Raw genomic sequence first — 19828 nt, forward strand, 5'->3', positions numbered from 1 at the left:
ATTTAAGCCTCAAACCCATGACTTAACAGGTTTTAAGAGTGGGACAGACAGTATTGTTCAGCCTTAGTTTCCTCAGCTGGAGGTAATATTCCTCATTTTATGTATATGCAATTCTACTAAAGAGAGTTGTTTCAGGAATAAAAAAAAAAAAAGTGATGGATGTTAAAGCTCTCTGTAAATTATAAAGCACTATACAATTAATTACAAGGCACTATCTATAATAATAAACACAGCTTAATTATACCTGTCCTCGTTTGATCTCTCACAGACCATCAGAGGCATGTTATTAGATTATACTACATTATTAAGATAAAAGGCTCCTTTATGTGTTGTAAACCTTTCAAGCCCTTAATCACATTCTAGCTAAATCTTTCCATTTTTACTAAAAACTAAATGCTAGCTAGGCCTCCTAAATAGACTCTCTATATGTTAACACTGCTATTATCTTGCCCAGACACTTGATTTATTCTTACAATCCATTATGAGGGGGGTTTTATTATAATTTCCAAGCTAACAAATGAGCTGGTTAACTACTGCCAAGCCTCCGAAGTGAGTTGCCCTGAAAAAGGCTGCCTTTGCTTAAGCCCTTGGCTTTTCTGGCCCATTTAGCAGTAGCCTCTCTTCTCCAAAGCAGAGCATGGCTAAAAGGCTGTAGTTTATGTGCAGTGTTTTACATGCTGTAATTTATGCTAACCTTATCTTAAAAGACGTTCAAGAATCTTAAAAACTGGAAAATTCCTAAACTGCACCCTTAGTACCCAAAGGTTTATTATATGCATTTTCTTCACATATCAAGTGAATGCCAAAAAGTTTCTTTATAACAAGGGCTTTATTAACCAAAACTGGATGGCTTTAAAAATGAAAATCTAGTCCTGGCCAATGTGGCCCAGATGGTTGGGCGTTGTCCCATGCACCAAAAGGTTGCTGGTTAGGTTCTCAGTCAGGGCACATGCCAGGTTGTGGGCTCGATCCCCAGTAGGGGGCATGCAGGAGGTTCTCAATGTTTTGCTGTCACATCAATGTTTCTCTCTCTCCCTTTCCCTTCTTTTCTCTCTAAAAATCAATAAAAAGGTATTTTTTAAAATTTCTAATGAAAAACTAAGGAATTAAAACTTATTTATTCATAAGATTCAGTTTCTACCAAACTTGGAAAATCAATTAACTGCATAAAAGACTAAAGCCATTAGCATTATAAGTTGCAACCTTAAATCAACTTTTCAGCTGCTCACTCAGAGAAACCAGGCTTCCCTCTCCTATCTGGGTTGGAGCTCCTGCTTCCACTGTCATCCCACATGCCATGGGGATTGAGGACCCTGATTGAGGATGCAGACTCCATGCAGGGGAACAGAAAAGGATTAATTAACACATGCAACTGTGCAGCAACACTTTTAGACACAGTTTAACTAAAAAAAAAAAAAAAGTCTGCCCAGCACGAGAACAACCCCCAGGTCAGCCCAAGAGCAGAGAATTAGTACTATCAGGTGATCAGAAACAAAACCAAGGCAAACGCCCACCAAATTCCATATGTAGAGTAATTACCACTCAAAGAACCACCACTGATGCATACTCAAAAAACACTACCAAGAGGCAAAGGCTACCGAAAAGCTCCCACTTGGTGTTGACAGAAGACTTGATAAAAGGCACAAAATAGCACCTTTATGAACAATTTTTTAGGCTCAGGCTACCAGGAGCTGTAAGTCCACTCTCCATTAAGGAAGTAAGAGAAAAGTGTGTGCTATCAGTGAGAGATGGATAAGCCATGTGGGCGAGTGCTCATCTGTGGGGCAGGGAAGGTGTGAGAGCAAGCTGCCCTTTTCCTAAAGAGGATTCAGGATGGACTCCTACCAGTCTCTGCTGCTCCAAGAGAAGATCTGCTTCTTCCTTCTCCTTTTTGTATAGGATTTCCATTTCCTGCAACCTAGAAGAAAAAGAAAACCAAGAGGGGAAAAGAATACATGGTGAAATCACTGAGCTGTTTTAAAAATACTACTATTCTATGTTTAAAAGACATGACAGTCATTTGGGCCACATCACATTTGTACATTACCTTTTCTCCATCTCCTGTTTCATATCAATTCCTTGTTTTTCCAGAAGCTCTCTCTGGGCAAATGTCCAATCTACAGGCTCAGAGGGGGTCTCAGCAGAAGGAGTCTTTTCCCGCTCAGCCCGTGCTTGCTCAGGGTGGTTAAAACGAAACACATGGTTTTTGCCCATGATGATACGGTTTCCTATCACAAAACAACACAAAGTTAAGAAACCACTTTTTAAATGTATAGTATCTCGGTTAATAACCTCACTCTCCTTAATGCAAAATGACAGCTTTTGAGATTTTACAAGAACATAAATCCTAATGCTATCATTTCAGCCTTTAAACAAAAATTCAAAAATTGTAAGAGTTCCACCCTGGCCGGTGAGCTCAGTGGTTGGAGCATTGGCCCATGCACCTAAGGGTCACAGGTTCCATTCCCAGTCAAGGGCAGGTCCCTGGGTTGTGGGTTCGATCCATAGCTCCAGTAGAGGCCCTTGCGGGAAGCAACCAATTGATGTGTTTCTCTCACATCGATGTTTCTCTCTCCCCTACCCTCCCTTCACTCTCTCTGAAAATCAATGGGAAAAATATTCTTGGGTGGGAATTAAAAAAAAATTATAGAGTTGCTCACACAAGCCATGTGATCTTTGCTGAAGACTTCAAACCTGTCCCACTCTCACCTGAGCGCAGCTGAACAGGGTGGGCCACCCTCTTGCCATTTACGTAGGTTTCTGAGCGTTCACAAGGCTCCAGAGTCACGATAACTAAGAGGAATGCAAATTAATGTTAGTATCACAAACCACTGGAATAAAATAATGGAAAGTAGATGACTATGAGGATTTAGGGTAACTAGAATAGATTCCTGTTACAGACCAAGTGGCTGAGCATCATATAATAGTTTATTTTAGGGTGCCTTAACCAGGGCTGTGGCTAAGATAGAAACATTTAAATTAACTTGACAAACCTCAGAAGATATAAAATCTCAGTTTTGGTGATATCTGATAGTTCAATAAACTGTAAACCATCAGAAATCTTACATATGAAATATAGGTCATAATAAGCTTAAAATCAAACGCTAATATTTTGATTAAGGAAAGAATGAATTATATAGCACAAAAAATGGTTAAATTGTTGTTGTTTTGTTAATAACCTGTACAAAATACAAGACTGACTTTTTCTTTCTTTTTAGATAAAATTCTACTGCAGTAAGGCTAGAGGTCCTTCCAATCTCCTACTACCCAGAATATTTGTTCCCTTCTTACTGGCCTATCAAATAATTAACATTCAAGACCAAGCCTAATTGCCTATGTCCTGCTTAGCTCTTGGCAGTAACAAAGGGCTCCTTTTGTCCAAGCTATTTTCATGCAAAGTAGCTCTGTCCTTCCCTACATTTGTACGCAGCCCAGGTTTCTCCATTTTCAAATATTGGATTGTATAAGCAACTATCGCTGAAAGAGACAGGGAATACCAGGTTTGGTGCATGGGCTTCCCATAATGTAGAATGAAAAGTTGTTGGGAAAGCTAAGCCAAGGACTCTCACCATCCCCACTGTTGTTTCTCTCGCTCCGAAAGATACAATGCTCTTCTTTAATGTGAGCCCCGCTCAGCACGATGTCCTGGCGCCGCTCAGCATCTGCTTGGCCAACCCTGAACACAAGGGAAAGTGTTTCCCAGGGAAATTCAGACACAAAAAGCACTACAAACAATAAACCTCTTTCTCCCAAAGAATATTCTTTGTACATACAAAAAAGGTACCACTTTTTTTTTAATCAGAGGCTTTCAACTGCAAATTCTATTTTCAAATATGGGCAACTTTCCTACATCAGAATAAGAAACCAAGGAACAATGATTTACCAATGTATCTCACACAGCATTATACAAAGACATGAGTGAGCTAATCTACCTAATGAATTTATGTAAGATGTAAGGAGGAAAATTTTTACTTAGGGTCTTTTAGGGAAAAACTACATGTTAACTGGTTCAGCTGGCTAAGACATAATTTGGGAAGAGTAGAGAGGATACTTTGTATCTATTTCAGGTGGGAAAATCAGATCATTACAAGAAAATTTTCAACAACTTCCCTTTATTCAATCATCTAAGAGAAAAGAAAACATTAAGTGACCAAAAGAAACAACCATACCTTGTAATTCCATCTTTGATGTAATAAAGCAGGCATTCCGACATCAGTGGGTCCTCATTGAGGTTAACAAGATGTGGGGTCTGAAAAAGGTTACAGATTAGCTGGAGCAAGCGCCCTGAGAGCTGTGACAACAGGAGGCTGAGGGTTTCCTGGGTTACCCACAGGCGCTGGAAAAGAGACTGCCTTCCCTCCAAGTTGCAATTCCGTCATACATAGAAAATACTCTCTCTGGGCCTCCCAAACTGCACTCATACAATACCTAAGATCATGAGTTCTGAGATAAAGAACAAGATCCAGTTCTTGATAAGGTCAAAACATTCAGAATACAAAAGAAAAATTAGGACAGGCCGATTCTCTGGATGGGTAATCATAATTTTTGTAAACACTTGGACAAAAATCTTGAATGGTAGCAGAATATGCCACCCCAAAATATGCCACTTTAACATATCATTTTGAGCGGTAGGCACTCGAAAAGCAGCCAGTGCAGAGAGAGGCTTTCTCTGACCTCCCACATCTGCCTCAGCACAGATACTCCTGACGGAGCTCAATAGTCATAAATCCTCCAGGAGTTTCATTAACAGGGAAGGTGGACTCTCACCACAGGAGAGGAAGCCAGAAGTCACCACCACACCCAGACAGACTGTCACACTTCCCATCTACTCTTCTAAGGACCCTCAAAACCATTTCCTTCCCCCCAGGGGTCTATCTTCCCTCTCCCTTCCCTATGACGATAATATCTAAGGCTGAACTCTAAGCCACATCCAGGAGTTAGTCATTTTTCCCTGGGTATCTCCCATGTATACATAAGGTAGACATGTTAATAAATTTCTATTTGTTTTTCTCTTGTTAATCTATTTGTCTTTTATTACAGGGCTTTCAGCCAAGAACTCAGAAGGGTAGAGGGGAAGTTATTTTTTCTCCCCAACAATTCCAATAAATATTTAATTTTTCATTTGCTTTATAAAAATGTCCTTCACCACCATCTGTTCTCTGTATTGATGTTTAGTGTGTGTTTTTTTCAGATTCCACATATAAGATCATAAGGTATAAAAAATTCCCCACATTCCCATCATCTCCCTCTAATTTTTATCAGTTCTTCCATGGTCTGTTATTATCTTTAGTTTATTAATTAGTCTGAACCTTAAAGAAGAAATTAAAATTACTGACATTCAAATAATACATACATCATGTAAAAATTCTCATCTAACTCTAATATTTCTAAAATCTTTTAAAAAACCAACCTTCTTTGGTGAAAATACCCCACTGGAATCCAAAAATAAGTCACAAGGTGTCGGAGTCAAAATCTACTCAAGATAGTGCCAGCAAATGTAGAAAAATCAAAGAAGAGGCAGATGAGAGGTTAAGAAAGGAACTGCAAAGGATGATTAAAAATAAATTGGAAAAAACTCTACATCTTCTCAACTAGATCTGCCTCTGCAGTTTGAAAGCTTGCTGGTTTGAGAGAGTCAAAGGCCTCCTTGGGCAGTATTCTTTAGGGCCCATCATGACACTGGTCTAAGAAAAAAGGAATCTCTATAACAGGTTTTCTTTTTTTCTTTTCTTGCCTTAAAGGAATCTCCCCCAGGTTTTACTGAGGTATGATTGACAGATAATAATTATATTTATTTAGTTGAACGTGATTTTTAAAAGGTGTACAATGTGTCAATTTTATATATGCACACATTGTGCAATGATTACCACAATCACGTTAACACATCAGAAACAGGTTCTAACACTGAATTTGGATATAGTTAGTTTCCTGAGGAAGTCTAGAAAGTTAAAGCAGGATGGGTAAAATTAAAGTAAAAAAAAAAAAAAAAAAGGTTTTAAAACAGAGCTGCCAGTTTGGAATTCTGTGATTTTTATATCACAAAACTTACTCAAGTTATTTATTTATTTTTCTTACTCAAGTTATTTATGATTTGTGTTAAATACCGTATTTTTACAAGATGTCATATAATCACAGTTCCTAACATTAAAAGATATTATAAAATATCCTTAAATATATATATATATATATATTTGTTGTGTGTATAAAGATATAGATATATGCAAAGGCACACTCTAAATTGTAGCAAACCTGTAACTGCTAAACTCTTTATAATCCTAAGTAATATATCTGAATAAATAATGTCTTACTGAAGGAAAAACCTTTAAGCTGAAAATCACTGACCTTAGGCAATATAAACATATACAATACTTTTACTACTGCTCCAGTTTTACAATATATACCTAAAATTTCTTTAAATCGATCTTCTTTGTTAAAAAGAACAAACTTTTATTTTTAAAAGTTATGTGAAAAACTTAACCAAAAGAAACCTAGCAAAAATCACAGAAATATTTTATATCACATAAAACAAAAGTACCAACTGAAACTCCCTACCCATTCTATGCTAACCTAGAGAGATCATTATCAGATCCTTATGTGAAGACTTTAAGTCTCTTAACAGCCAACTTGAGGTCATCTGAAATGAAGGACCGTTTATTATTGGTATGAAGTATGTGGTTTGTACATCGAATATGTTCTATTATTACACAAATAAGCACACAAAATAATCACTTGATAATATTTTCCGATATCTAACAACAACTAAGAAGCAACTTGGTAAAAAAAACAATACACACACACACAACAAGCAACACACCTTACTATTCTAATTAACTAAAAGATATCTACTGCTTCCTAACTATGATTATGTAAGTAGGAAGGTAATTACTGGAGTCCTTTTTTGTAACTGGTAAAGGAGCAGAGGCTAGGACGAGGAGAGGAATTGCTCTGCTCAGTACACTGTTGTCTATAACATAAATTATAGAAGCACACTAAAGTGGTTCTTTTTCTGAACAGCTGGAATTGCTTCTAGAGAGTTATAAATGAGGGTTGCCGGCATCTGTGGGGAAATCTGCAGAGAAAGAGTAGCCCAACAGAAGCAAGGGGAGCTAGATTAGGCTGGGCCTTACGAGCAAGCAGCAATGAGGAAGATTAAACATGCTGAATCATGACCATAAGGTACGGATTTATTGCCTTGGGTTTTATTTTGTAAATCATAAAGATAATAGGTTGTCCTTGGGCTGTAAGATGAAATCAGAAATATCTGAAATTGAGTAAGCCAAGTCTCAAGATTTTGTTTTAATAACATATTTTTATTGATTTCAGAGAGAAATGGAGTGAGAGATAGAAATATCAATGATGAGAAAGAATCATTGATTGGCTGCCTCCTGCACGCCCCACACTGGGGATCAAGCCCGCAACCTCGGCATGTGCCTTGACGGGGAATCAAACGATGACCTCCTGGTTCATAGGTTGACGCTCAACCACTGAGCCACACCGGCCAGGCCAAGTCTCAAGATTTTAAAAAAAGGGAGGGAGGGGTTTTGAGGGGTCAGCCCAAAAAGAAATGAAGCACCCCAGTGACTAGACAAACAAAAAGTGCTTCTGTTTGGTTGAGTTTCAAAACATTATTTCCTACCTTTTTAGGTGAGAAAACCCCCAGAGTTCCTCCATCTTCCCGAATAGCAACTCCCATCTCAGCCAACAAGGCCTCTCTAGAAAAAACAAAATCACATCAGAATTCTAATACCAAAATGTCAATTAAATCAGTCTAATATGAATTGAAAAATAAAGCAAAGCAAAAACAATTGTCCATGTTTAAAGTCAGTAATACGTGTGAAAGAATCTGCTTATCTCATTAGAGAAATTATTTTTAAGAGAAATAGCACATTCAAAATAAATTATGCTCCTCTATTAGGTAAGGTTATCTTCACCTAAATAAGAACTCTGTCTCATCTGACTTTAGAGGTAGACAGTAATTCATAATGTTTATTTGTATAAAAAAGAAAGGGATATTCCTTAAGGCTCAACATAAAACTCAACCATTTCTTCAAAATCTAGGAAAGCAGTCAGAAAGAAACTCTGATAGATGGAGTACTGTCTATGAATGTGATTTTTCTCGAATGTTATATTCCCATGTTTAGCATGATATCTGTTCAATAATTCTAGCTTAAAATTTCTATATTAAGTAAGAAAGTTCTAATTGTTTGATACATTTACTGTATCAATACATTGGAACTTACTTCTGCCTAATTGCTATGATGAGAAAAGACCGACATTTCAAAAATGTATATTTATTCCAATAGCAAAAGTATTATTTTGGGTTATGTTCACATTCAGGGTAGAGATAGAATAGAAAATTTAAAAGTTTTCAACTTAAACGCCTTCATTTCTTACCAAGAGGTTCTATAAAACTTTGAAAGACAATAATCAGAACAGCTTTAAAATTTGGGCAATCTCCTTGCAAATTAAAAACTTTATCCCTCAACATCTTCCATTTTTATATGGATACCCAGCAACATGCAGTATGGTAACTACTGAAGCACCATGATTTCTAGAGAACATTTAAGTATGTGAATTTTATTTCAAGGTATAAATTCAACAGGCCATAAGTCCCCAGCCAGGTTTTTGTTGTTGTTGTTTTAGGATAGAAGGTTCTTTGTTTTTAACTTCTATTTTATCTTTTCTTACTATAAAAGTAATCTAAGTAATTCCTTAGAAAATTTAGAAACATCCCAGAATTTAACCTCCTGACCTCTCCATTCTGATGGCCTCTGTTTTACGCAGCTTCTCTTCCCAGGTTTCATTCAACTCAGCAATGATTTTCTCCGATTCCTATGGGAGGAAGTCCACAGTTAAAGTGACAGTCTCATAATTTAGCGTAGCATGCGTAGGAAGGACAGCAAGAAGCAGATGATGTCCTTTGAGAACATGAGGCAGAATCTAATGTGATGACATTGTTTCCTTTCTTAATATGTAAAAAAAAAAAATCATAAAGACCAGACCTAACACTACATCAGTCCCAGATATATTAATTTTCTTAAGTCCTAATAAAAATACCTTAATAGTGTGTGTGCGTGCGCACAAGTGTGTGTGTGTGCGTGTGTGTGTGTGTGTGTGTGTGTGTAGAGGAAAGAGTAATAGTAACACACCAATATACAAGGCACTATTTCTGACATCCACTTCTACAAAAGAATAAAGTTCCCAAAGGTATTAAATGCTTTTGTTTCACTATTTCACCATAACACTGATGGGGTTCAGAACACGCTCCCCAAAAAACATGGCGTCTTGGCATACTAAATACTGTAAGCTGAAGTAATTTGAAAAGTGGTATGTGCAGGAAGGACTCTGATCTCCTGACGCAGGTTATCAGAGCGTCAGGAGAGGTGTCCCCTGTACCTGGAGGAAAGGAGCAGCCACACTTCTGAAGACGGAGGAGCGCCAAGAGGAACCTGAACAAACAGGCCTTGATAAGTTCCCCGTTTCCTATTCTTAGCTCACACCCCTTTGCCCTATCACATTTCCCCACAACTTTTCACTCTTCGTCAAACTTAATGCTCAGGTTTAACACTTCTTATGAAGACTCCTGTGTTGTGTCAAACTTTTGTTAAATAAATTGTATATTTTTCTCTTATTAATCTGCCTTTTGTTACAGGGGCCACATTAGAAGGAAAAACATTTTTCCTCCCCTACCGCACAATACCTTCTGAACACAAACCCAATGACCAATATATAAAGGTTTAATATTAATCTCAACTGAAAACATTTTGCCACTGAGTGACAACTTCCTAATTTCTTGCTGAGTGTTTAGTATATGCCAAAAAATAAGAAATAAAACATGTTTCCTGCTCTTAAGGAGTTTACTGAATACCAAGGAAAGAGAGAGAAGTAACTGAGGATGAATTCATTCAGTAATTATATGTAACCCCATTTTATGCCAAGCCCTGTTCTAGACACCTAGGGGTGTGGGAGGGAACAAAAGCCCTCCCTGCCTTTATGAGACTTTCATTTTAGTAAAGAGACTGAAATAAGTCAAGTCTATCGTACAGCAGACTGTAATAAGTACTTTGGAGAAAAATAAAGCAAGGAAGGAAAAGAATGTCGGGGAGGGGTAGTGAGAGAGCAATGTGGAGTGGGGGTGTTAGGACAGGACTCACTGACAAGGTTCTATGTGAGCAGAGCTGCCACATGAATATATGAGGGAACAGGTAGGAAATGCCTGGAATTTTCCAGGAACAACAGTGTGGCTAGAGCAGCATGCTCAAGGACTCTGAGTGGGTATGGACGAGAGAACAACAGAGCTGTGTGTTAAGTGCTGGAACTGAAGTGCTAAGTGGGTGAGGCAGGACTGCGTGATGCTTGTATCAATGAATGAAGGACAAGTAGGAATTGACTAATGGAGGAAGAGCAAGTACCAAAATGGGAGATGAGCATATGCAAAAGGCAGGAGAAAATGCTATCATGGAGACAAGATAAGAAAGTTAGACAATGATGATAATAAGATAATAACACTGTGATGATAAGAGTGATAGTGATTAAGAAAAAAAAAGTCTTAATAGTTCACAAAATAGTCTGATTCATTTAAAAGGCTATTATAAGAAGCCTCTGGGATCCCAAAACATAATTACACAGAAAGAAACTGTGAATATATAATACAATAAACCCCAGGGGTCTGGCATTTGCACGGGGCCATGTAAAACAGCCAAGAGTAAAGAGTCAAGGCAGCAGCTGAAAAAGCAAAGGAGGACAGGAGTCAGGAGAAACAAACTGGAGAGCATGATGATGATGATGATGATGGAGGAGAAGAAGAAAAAGAAGGACAATAACAAATGCTACAACTAGCTAAGTTAGGCAAAGAGCAAAACTGATAACACTTAGAACTGGCGTGGGCATCAGTAAGGTTGATATAAAGGGTGTACTTTTGGGAAAGAAAAAAGTCAGTTAAGTTAGAACAAGTCTGCAGGAGGTCAGGGGGGCCTGAAGAAAAAGAGACAAAACCATCCAATTGGCTCTCATTAACCCTCCAAACATGCACAGGCTGAGAACTACCTGAATGGCATCTCTACACAGTTCTCTAATAGGAATGACTAATATTGCAATGCATGTGCCAATCCAAAGCTAAGTGAGGAAGAACCAATATGCCACGAGAGAGGGCTAGCAACTAAGAAAAAAAACCATACAATTTCAGCAAGCAGTAAGACAGCCAGGAAAGGATGCCAGGTAGCAAGCGGTCAACAGTGTGTCTATAAAGCATCACAAAAACTATTCTATAACTCTAACAGGGTAGTGTTAAATGCTTCTGCAAATGACTGTAAAAGGGCAAGTACAAGACAAGCTGTCACCGTAACTATATGACACTAAGGTTTATTAATGACAGCGGGGTAAAAACGATTACAGTCTCATAATGACAACTTCAAAAACAACAAAACAGAATTGATGCTCCTGACCAAACCAGAACACTTACACTAGTGCTTAGTATACACAAGCCCACAAGCCACTGATGTTTGCTATAGAATAAAAAGTGACCCAAGAAATAGCTTCTTTTCCTAGTTGGTTTTCAGAAAAAGATCATGTCAGAGCAGAGGTTTTTCTGGCTATATTTTGGGGTAACTGTAAACTCACCCTAAGAAAGCAAAATTATTGTCTAGGAATCCTCTTACTATCATTTTGCTGCCAACTCTAAAGTGACCTCTTTAATTTTACTTCCCACCTGGAGGGTAAATCAAAATATGATCACAATGTAGAAAACAGATGTAATGAGTAAGCTGAGGAAGGTACTATTTTTATTTTTCAATATAGCTTCAAGTTGAAAATGTTTATATTGTTTAGAATGCTATTTTTTAAAACTCTGAAAAAAGATGAGAAAATGATATTAAGTATCAGATTAGCAAAACTTCAGTGCTGGGAAAACTATTTTTTCCAGAATCATTCTAAGGATAAAGAAACTGGGGGTCAAAGAAACTAATTAATTAACCTGAGGATGCAATTCTTCCTGAGCCAGGTCTAAGGTAGAATTGATAGACTTTAAAGGAAATATTCTAAAAAATGCTCATCATAAATTATTTAATAAAGGGGGAAGGATATTCTTTCTTCAAGCCCAAATAACAAACTATGAATAAAATAGAGATGCCAACAGGAAGCAGCTTTCAGTCTCTGAGTCATCAACTCACTCTGCAGCAGGCCTGGCACGCTGGTGTCCAGTCTGCCCACAACCCACGCTAGAAGTCTAATTTAAGATTAAACTAAAATGAGGATTCAGAGTTAAGAAATGAGGAGCTGAGGAGATAAATCTTTAAAACGTCCTTCCTTCCTTCAGGTACTACACATAAAGAAATCCCAAAAAGCAGAATGACATCAGTAACTTTTTTTTAAGCTCCAAGGAATGCTGGGCTCAGGTGTCATTCAATTTTATTGTTAAATCACATATGTCTAGCTATGTGTACAGCACTGGTTAATAATTATGTTTATATGGCTCAATACAATCTTTTTCTTTTGTCAATCCTCACCCGAGGATATTTTTTCCATTGATTTTTTCTTTTTCTTTTTTTTTGGAGAGAGTGGAAGGGAAGAAGGGAAGGTGAGAGAGAGAGAGAGAGAGAGAGAGAGAGAGAAACATCAATGTGAGAAAGACACATGGATTGGTTGCCTCCGTATACACCCTGTTGGGTGGAAATGAAACCTGCAACCCAGGTACATGCCCTTGACCTGGAATCAAATCCACGACCCTCCAGGTGCATGGACTGATGCTCTAACCACTGAGAAACACTGGCCAAGGCTGGCTAAACACAATTTAATCTCTTCACCATGATTCAGTTATGGTGGCAGAGAAATCCACCAAGTCAGAAAAATTTTCATGAAAAAAATTAGTTTAAATTCTGATATTTAAACGTTTAGTGCTTATCCATGAAACATGCCTCGAAGCCATCAGATGGCCAAGGTTTTACTGTACTGAACATAGAATACTTCATAAGTGAATTCCAATGTGGGCCCCTTGGGCTGCCTAGCACAGCATTAGCCCTTGCATGCTTTTGTAATGGATATTTGCTGATATTTATAGTCTAAGCCTAAGCAATGGCACTCACAGTGCTGGCTTTGATGTCAGACGAATAAACAAACACCACTGTCACCACACAGTGACTATAGCTACATCTTTGAAAATTTACTGAAAAGGAATTAAATCAAGATTACATACATTTCAACTCAGTTTGACCTGCAACTAAAAACTGAAAGCAATTACATGTCTTCTGTTTTGCCAGAGACATTTATGAAGGGATCAAGATATTTATGATGGGGTAACAAGATATTTATGATGAGGTAACAGACTTCTTCCATATGAAAACAGACTATTCAATGAACAATGCAGTAGCAACATCCTATGTAAAAATAGTCTTCCAATTGATCATGTTTTTGAGAAGCAAAGGGAAATAAAATGTTGGGAAAATGAGTTGACCCCTCTATTACTGTTTTCCATTATGGTATTTTTATCCTACAGTGTCATGTCTTAGGAATGCAGCTCCTTCACACTCAACAATGAAATAATCCAAAAATGAGGAATTCTCAAGCATTTCTATCATACAAACACTGCCTTGCTGTGGATGCAAGATGTAATCTGCCTGCAGCATTAAAATGCAGAATGGAATTCTCCCCATTCACAGCACAAGAGCAGAATTAAGGCGCTTAAGCTTCAGTGAACTACCCTGCTACATTAAAAACTCAAGATCGAATGCAAAGAAGCTATTTCCTAAAGGTAGGGAAAATGGAAGATTCATTTATGTTGGCTTAAAGGACCATTAAAACAAAGAATGCAGTTTTGTCTTGTTTTTGGTGGGAAGTAGGGAGGTTGGGGGAGGGTTCCCTGAATAATGGCAGTGTTATTCCTTAGAAACTATTTGCAAAACACTGGATGATCTAATTCTTCAGAGTCTGCTTAATGCCCTGACTCCTAGCATTCAACATTATTTCCAGTTGGACCCACTTGAAATTAGGATAATTTCCTCTTTTACACCAAGAAGTATGCTAAAGGAAGGTGTAATCTCATTAGTGCACTAAGGCTTTAATAAGCAAACAGTAAGATTCAAAATTCCCAAATAAAAAGCACATTTTACATTAAATAGGAAGTGGGAGACTTCCCTTTACCTTCCCACAGAGCCCCGCATCCCCACGGTGGCCCAACAGCAGAAATTACTCTTCACTTTGCAACATGAAAAGTTTTCTCACTCCCTCTCCCTCTGCCACTTTCCACTAACATGTTCTGGAGGAAGATACAAGATAATTACTTTGGTTTCCAAAGCACCTTATTTTAGGAGTAAAATGCCAAGGGGAAAGGTAGGCTGATTAAGAAACAGAAGGCCATTTTTCATGTTAAAGCTTTCTCAGCCTCACCCGAAAACTGAAAAGGAAGCATTTGTCATCTTCAACTATCAAGCTTATTAATTCCTCTTAGTGGTGAAAACCTCGGCAAACCTTTTCAATCGCTAATCTGTCAGAGGGTCACTGCTCTCCCAGTCTTTGAATGGGCAGCAGTCGTGGATGCCAAGAGGACTATTAGCTGGCAGCATGATGGCAACTTCCCAGCTCCTTAGTCAGTTTCTTCACACCCCTTGCTTTCCCTACCCTGGCACTTTTGAACACAAAGGCCAAAAGATATGAATCAAACCATGATCCTGGAGGTGACAAGCAAGGAAAGAAAAAGCATCTGTGATGCTGTCACAGTGACTTGAAGGGTGGCACCACAGGTGACAACTGTCTGCTCTCGTAGTCATTGAGGGGGGCGAAGAACCTGTGAGTCAGAAGGCTGCTGTTCCGAACTTCCACCTTCATGGAGAGAGGCAAGAAAGTACCTGACCGAGCCAGCAATAGGCTGGGAAAGCTAAGCTGAGTGCCAGGGCAGGGGACCTGCACAGGAGGCGGCAGCCTTCCACAGCAGTGACCACAAGGTTTCAAGGCCTTCTATGGACTTCCAAAAGATGCCGCTTCATGTGTCTCTGAATAAACCTGATACACAGCTACTCAAATGTACAAACTTTCTTTTGATTGTGTATTTATTTTACTAAATAAATGTATGGCTCTACATAAAATTCTTCTGATGAAACCAAATGTTTTCAACTAATTAATTAGTTTCCAACTAAATTTCTAACTGAACAAGTTCACTGTGACTTATAAACTACCTCTGAACTAACAGACATACCCAGGTACTTATCAGTTACTTGGCATGGCCAGCCTATGATCTGCCCTTGAATCTCTCCCACTCTGCCTGGCCACATCAGAGTCAAGCATTCTGGTGAAGAGAAATTATGTTACAAAGTAGCAAATTCCATTTTCAGGATGCCTCTAGAAGTTAAAGTTCTTCCATATGCTGAACCAAACTCTCAGTGATTTTTAGTTCTAATTCTGCCTTGTGGAACTACATAGAATACTTTCATTTAGTCTGAATTATTACTCACCTTTAGACGTTCGATGGCTTCTTCTCCTCCAGGTGTAGACATGATCCTCTCCTGAATACTGGTCACAGATGTTAAGCCCACCTGACTATTGAGTGAGCAGGAAGATGAAGATGAAGTAAGGGACCCCATGGACGCTGTGGAAAAATTGCCAGGGCGTTGATTCTCAGAGGCTAGCAAGTACCTATGCTTATTGTTCTGAAAATCTTTCAGATCTGGGAGACAGACAGAAGGGAAAGCAGAAAAAGTAGAAGAAAGGGAAAGGAATAGAGAAAGAGAAAAAAAACAAAAACAGGAAGGAACACCCGTGTAAGAAAGGAAAGCATTAAAGTGCCAAGACAAAGTCATGTTATAATACAAAAACAAGTTGTACCTGTTCTAGATGGCAGTTCTAAAACATGTCTGTCTTTAACACTGGTATCCTAGAGGTTAAGAACCAATTCTGAATTTAGAAACTAAAAAATTACAGCATGGTTAATGTTTTATCAGGTAGGGGCCTCAAAGGATAATGCTTAGGCATTCTCCTTTCTATTCCTTCTGTGGCTCCAAATCTACAATGCCTTAGATTTACACCACTCGTAAATCCCAGTAGTGTGTCACAGTAAGGGAAAAAAGATGGTCACTTATTTATCAATAATAACACGTCAGCCACGCCCAGTGTTTTATAGCATTCAGCAAAAATTCCCCCCAAAATGTCATAGTTAAAACAAAAATATGAATCCTTAGTAATGTCCTTTGTTTAGGAACATTTCAATATCCTAAAAAGAATTTTTTAAATACATCGTTTTTTAAAAATAGGAGAGGTAATTGTAGAAATGACAGGAATTTTGTCTAAGTCCTGGTTATGAACTTAGGGCTGATTGCTTGCCTTAACAGGGAAGAACAATTAGCAAATGGATGTTTACATTAATCTGTTAGAGACGCAAAAATTAAGGCTGAGTATTTGCTAAGTAAGGCTCTCACTTTTCTTAAAAGTATGACCATGAGTCATTGTAAGCCAAGTTCCCAGTATGAAATGCAAGTTTTAGGGACACACTTTCATTTACTAAAGTTTTCAATAGAGCTATAGATTTTGCTTTTAGACTTAGTTTTGGCAAACGAGCCACAAACAACAAAGTTCAATAATTTGCTGTTTGTACTTTTCTTCATTAATCATCCTTCTCAAATAGACTCCAGAGAAAAACCATAGGTATTGGTGCATTCCAATTTTAAAATCAGCTCATTTTTAAATTTGAGAAAATCTACATTGCTTAAAATTCATATAAAAACTAAGTTTTCCTTAAAGGATCTGAGTCAATACAAAGAGTAAGAAAAAAATGTAAGTTCTTTCTGGCCTATTCATGTCTAATTAATCAAAGCCAGTTCTTGAAACCCCTTAAAACTAGTGGTTGCTTCAAGACAGTTTGAAAACCACCATCTGCAAATATAGAACATAGGAAAACAAGCAAGTTTTAAAGGGAGGATAGGATCTGCAGCAAAAGAATCAGCCATCAGGTGATGGCAGCAAGGTGGGAAGAGCAGGAAGGACAGAGTTAGACAGTCCAACGGACACATGCAGGCCCTGAAAGGAACTGAGTGTAGTAGATCAAAATGGAAATTCAGAAGTGGTCAGGGCTGCTTTCCTGCGCGATACAGAATTAAAATTTAAGTCATGCACAGTTTTCAGGGAGAAGCCACAGCTGCTCAGGAAAGAGTGAGGCCACAAACTGGCAGCACCTCTGGAGCACAAAAGCGAGAACAAGAGGTGTTTTTCCCACACCAGTGTTGGTCAGCTTTGGAAATCTCAGACAGAGCCGTCCAGTCCAAGAGTCACTCTGAATTAGAACGTTTAGTGTCCCCAAGGCCTAACTTTGTCACAGCAGCCAGGGCTATATTTGGTTTCTCCTATGGATTTCCTCACTCTGTCAAGCCAACAAATCAATAATTCCTTGATAAACTATCTTAAAAGGGTAAGAAATGATTTCCTCACCAACTTAGTAACACATATGGGAAGATTAATGTGTGATCCTTTTAAAAATATCCTCATTTCAAGCACAAATTTTATTCACATAAGTTTTTAAAATTTAATTTGCAATTCATGAAAAAGAAAAAAAAAGTTTACCTAACTATCAAGCAAGCTGAGGCCCAAGATAGGGAGGAAGCCAATTTAGCCTACTCCAGGGGGAATGCTAATCCAACAGTCACAGAGCTGCTCAATCACAGACTTCCCAACTGGAAGTGACTGTTTTTAATTAATTATATATACACTGAGGCTCAGAATTACACAGCTAAGTAAAAAGGACTTTTCTACTAAATAATCATATTTGAAGGATATCAAGAGCAAGAAAGGTGTAATAATGATTAAAAGCTAGGGCTCTGAGTTACACTACCTAACCTGACCACACAGAAACCATTGGATCTCAGCAGCCAACTAACCACTCCTGCTAACAGTGTCCTCATTGGTAAAATGGACATAATGGAACTTTCTGAGTTACTGACAGGATTGAGATAATATATCCAAGGTACTAGAACAGGGCCTGACACATTATATACACTCCATAAGCGTGAGCTGCTGTCATTGCTATTATCATCATCTAGGACTCTGGATTCAGTTTAATTACCTAAGTAGAAACACTGAAGGGTAGAAGCAACATAAGATTCTTCAGCCTCTCGACTTTATTCAAGACACAAACTGAAATGCAGCAAAGATTGCTTTGCTAAATGTAGAAGGGCAAAACTAGGATCATTTCTGAATCTACACACAGTATGCTCTGTCTGGGATTTCACTGTTAAAACTGCTGGCATGCAAAGCTCGTTTTAGGTTAATCCAGCAGAGGCAGACTAGCAAATCAGAGTACTACTGGGGATGACCAATACATGAAATACACACATTTGCCTCCACTTCCAGAGTAATCATCGATCAATGGATCAACTGAGGGTAAGCAGGAAGGAAAATACAAGAAGGATCAAAGTTCAGGTTCGGCAGTGACACAGAGAGGGAACAGAGCAGTATTTTGGCATTTGGGGAGATGAAAATATTAACACAGACTATATTATCATTTTACAAACTGTATTCATCTAAAATCAAGTGCTAATCAGTAAGACAAACTAAACTAGAAAACCAGAAGAGGCCTTGAAAATCTTATTAGAATTCCAAATAATATTAATTTTACACACAAAAAACACACCATAAATATGCTCTATTAAATAAAGCCAAATACTATTCTACCTGAATAATCCAGTTAACTCACTTAAGAGAACTTCATAACCAGATGCATTTTAAGACAAATGAATTACATTAAAATTAGATACATTTTAAGACAACAATGTAAGACAATGTTCTCTGGAAGTCTAATTCTTGAACTTAAGGTCAATTAAATATTTTCCCCTTCATATGTTCATAGGGAACAGGGTGGGGAGCATTCACACATATATCACTGCTACTACATTAACCCAGAGAAACCTGTAACACAAAACAAAAATTTCAAGTAATATTTTTATGAAGTAATTAGTTTCTCAGTGAGAATAAGCTTAACATTCCAAATAAATTCCATTGCTGATCTAAAACAGAAATCTATCAAAAATACAAGTAGTGATATATATTCATGAAAAATTAATTTCATGAGTTCAAATGGATATCCTGGTACATACTATATAAAAAACTTCTGAGATCATTTTCATTGTTTTTTTGAAGAAGTTAAGGGAAAAACAGCCTGGCTGGTGTGGCTCAGCACTTGAGTGTTGATCCAGGAACCAAGAGTTTGATTCCTGGCCAGAGCACATGCCTGGGGTCTTGGGATTGATCCCCAGGAGGGGGTATGCAGGAAGTAGCAGATCAATGATCCTCTCTCATCGATGTTTCTTTCTATCTCTCCCTTCCCTCTTCCTCTCTCTCTAAAAATAAATAAAAACATTTAAAAAAGGGGGAAAAAAACCCTTTTCCTACCATCAAGCTTCATCAAGTTCCTTAAATCTAAATTTAAATATAAGAACCCTGAAAAGGATTAGATTTTGTATTGATCCTTAATCCACTTACTATCAATGATATCACCCAGTCCCTGAGCACGAAGAAGGTCCTTCAGTCGCGTCACCTCCTCCTTTAATTCACGGACAAGCTTGGCATTGGGGTCCTCATTGATAACAGCATTGCACTTAATTTGTTTTGCACGATCTGCATATCTAGATCCAAAAAGATTCATTGTTGCCATTCCTCAGATGCTCTACTTCTCCTAAGTAACATACCATTCTTTCTTTTATTTCTTTAACCTACCATTATTTCTAAAGCAAACAGCTTGAGTATTTACACATTTATGGGCCTTAATAACAACACATGTGTATAAAGTTTTATAGTACCTTATAAAGTTGAAGAAAAAAGCTCGGATGAATTTAAGTGATTTACTCAAGATCACAAA

The 19828-nt window shown here is 37.9% G+C and overlaps 1 protein-coding gene and 1 long non-coding RNA gene across 12 annotated transcripts in view; one reads left to right on the top strand and one right to left on the bottom strand.

Moving 5' to 3' along the window:
• Positions 1-19828, top strand: part of LOC132231709 (uncharacterized) — a 319045-nt gene that overhangs the window by 69035 nt on the left and 230182 nt on the right. The gene's annotated exons all lie outside the window — the stretch shown is intronic.
• The window catches only part of KIF1B (kinesin family member 1B), a 137585-nt gene that overhangs the window by 64297 nt on the left and 53460 nt on the right, over positions 1-19828 (bottom strand). For 4 of the 11 annotated variants that reach the window (XM_059691306.1, XM_059691307.1, XM_059691310.1 and 1 more), the window contains 9 exons: positions 19453-19595; positions 15441-15574; positions 8753-8832; positions 7637-7712; positions 4170-4249; positions 3570-3676; positions 2710-2793; positions 2048-2228; positions 1846-1918 (listed from right to left, as the gene is read on the bottom strand). In XM_059691306.1, coding sequence (XP_059547289.1) covers positions 1846-1918; positions 2048-2228; positions 2710-2793; positions 3570-3676; positions 4170-4249; positions 7637-7712; positions 8753-8832; positions 15441-15574; positions 19453-19595 — 958 coding nt within the window. Of the gene's footprint in view, positions 1-1845; positions 1919-2047; positions 2229-2709; positions 2794-3569; positions 3677-4169; positions 4250-7636; positions 7713-8752; positions 8833-15440; positions 15653-18306; positions 18349-19452; positions 19596-19828 lie in introns of all 11 variants that reach the window. The other 7 variants (XM_059691300.1, XM_059691301.1, XM_059691308.1 and 4 more) reach the window with 3 other exon arrangements.

The sequence above is a fragment of the Myotis daubentonii genome, chromosome 3 (genome assembly GCF_963259705.1).
Source record: "Myotis daubentonii chromosome 3, mMyoDau2.1, whole genome shotgun sequence".
In the NCBI taxonomy this organism is placed as follows: Eukaryota; Metazoa; Chordata; class Mammalia; order Chiroptera; family Vespertilionidae; genus Myotis; species Myotis daubentonii.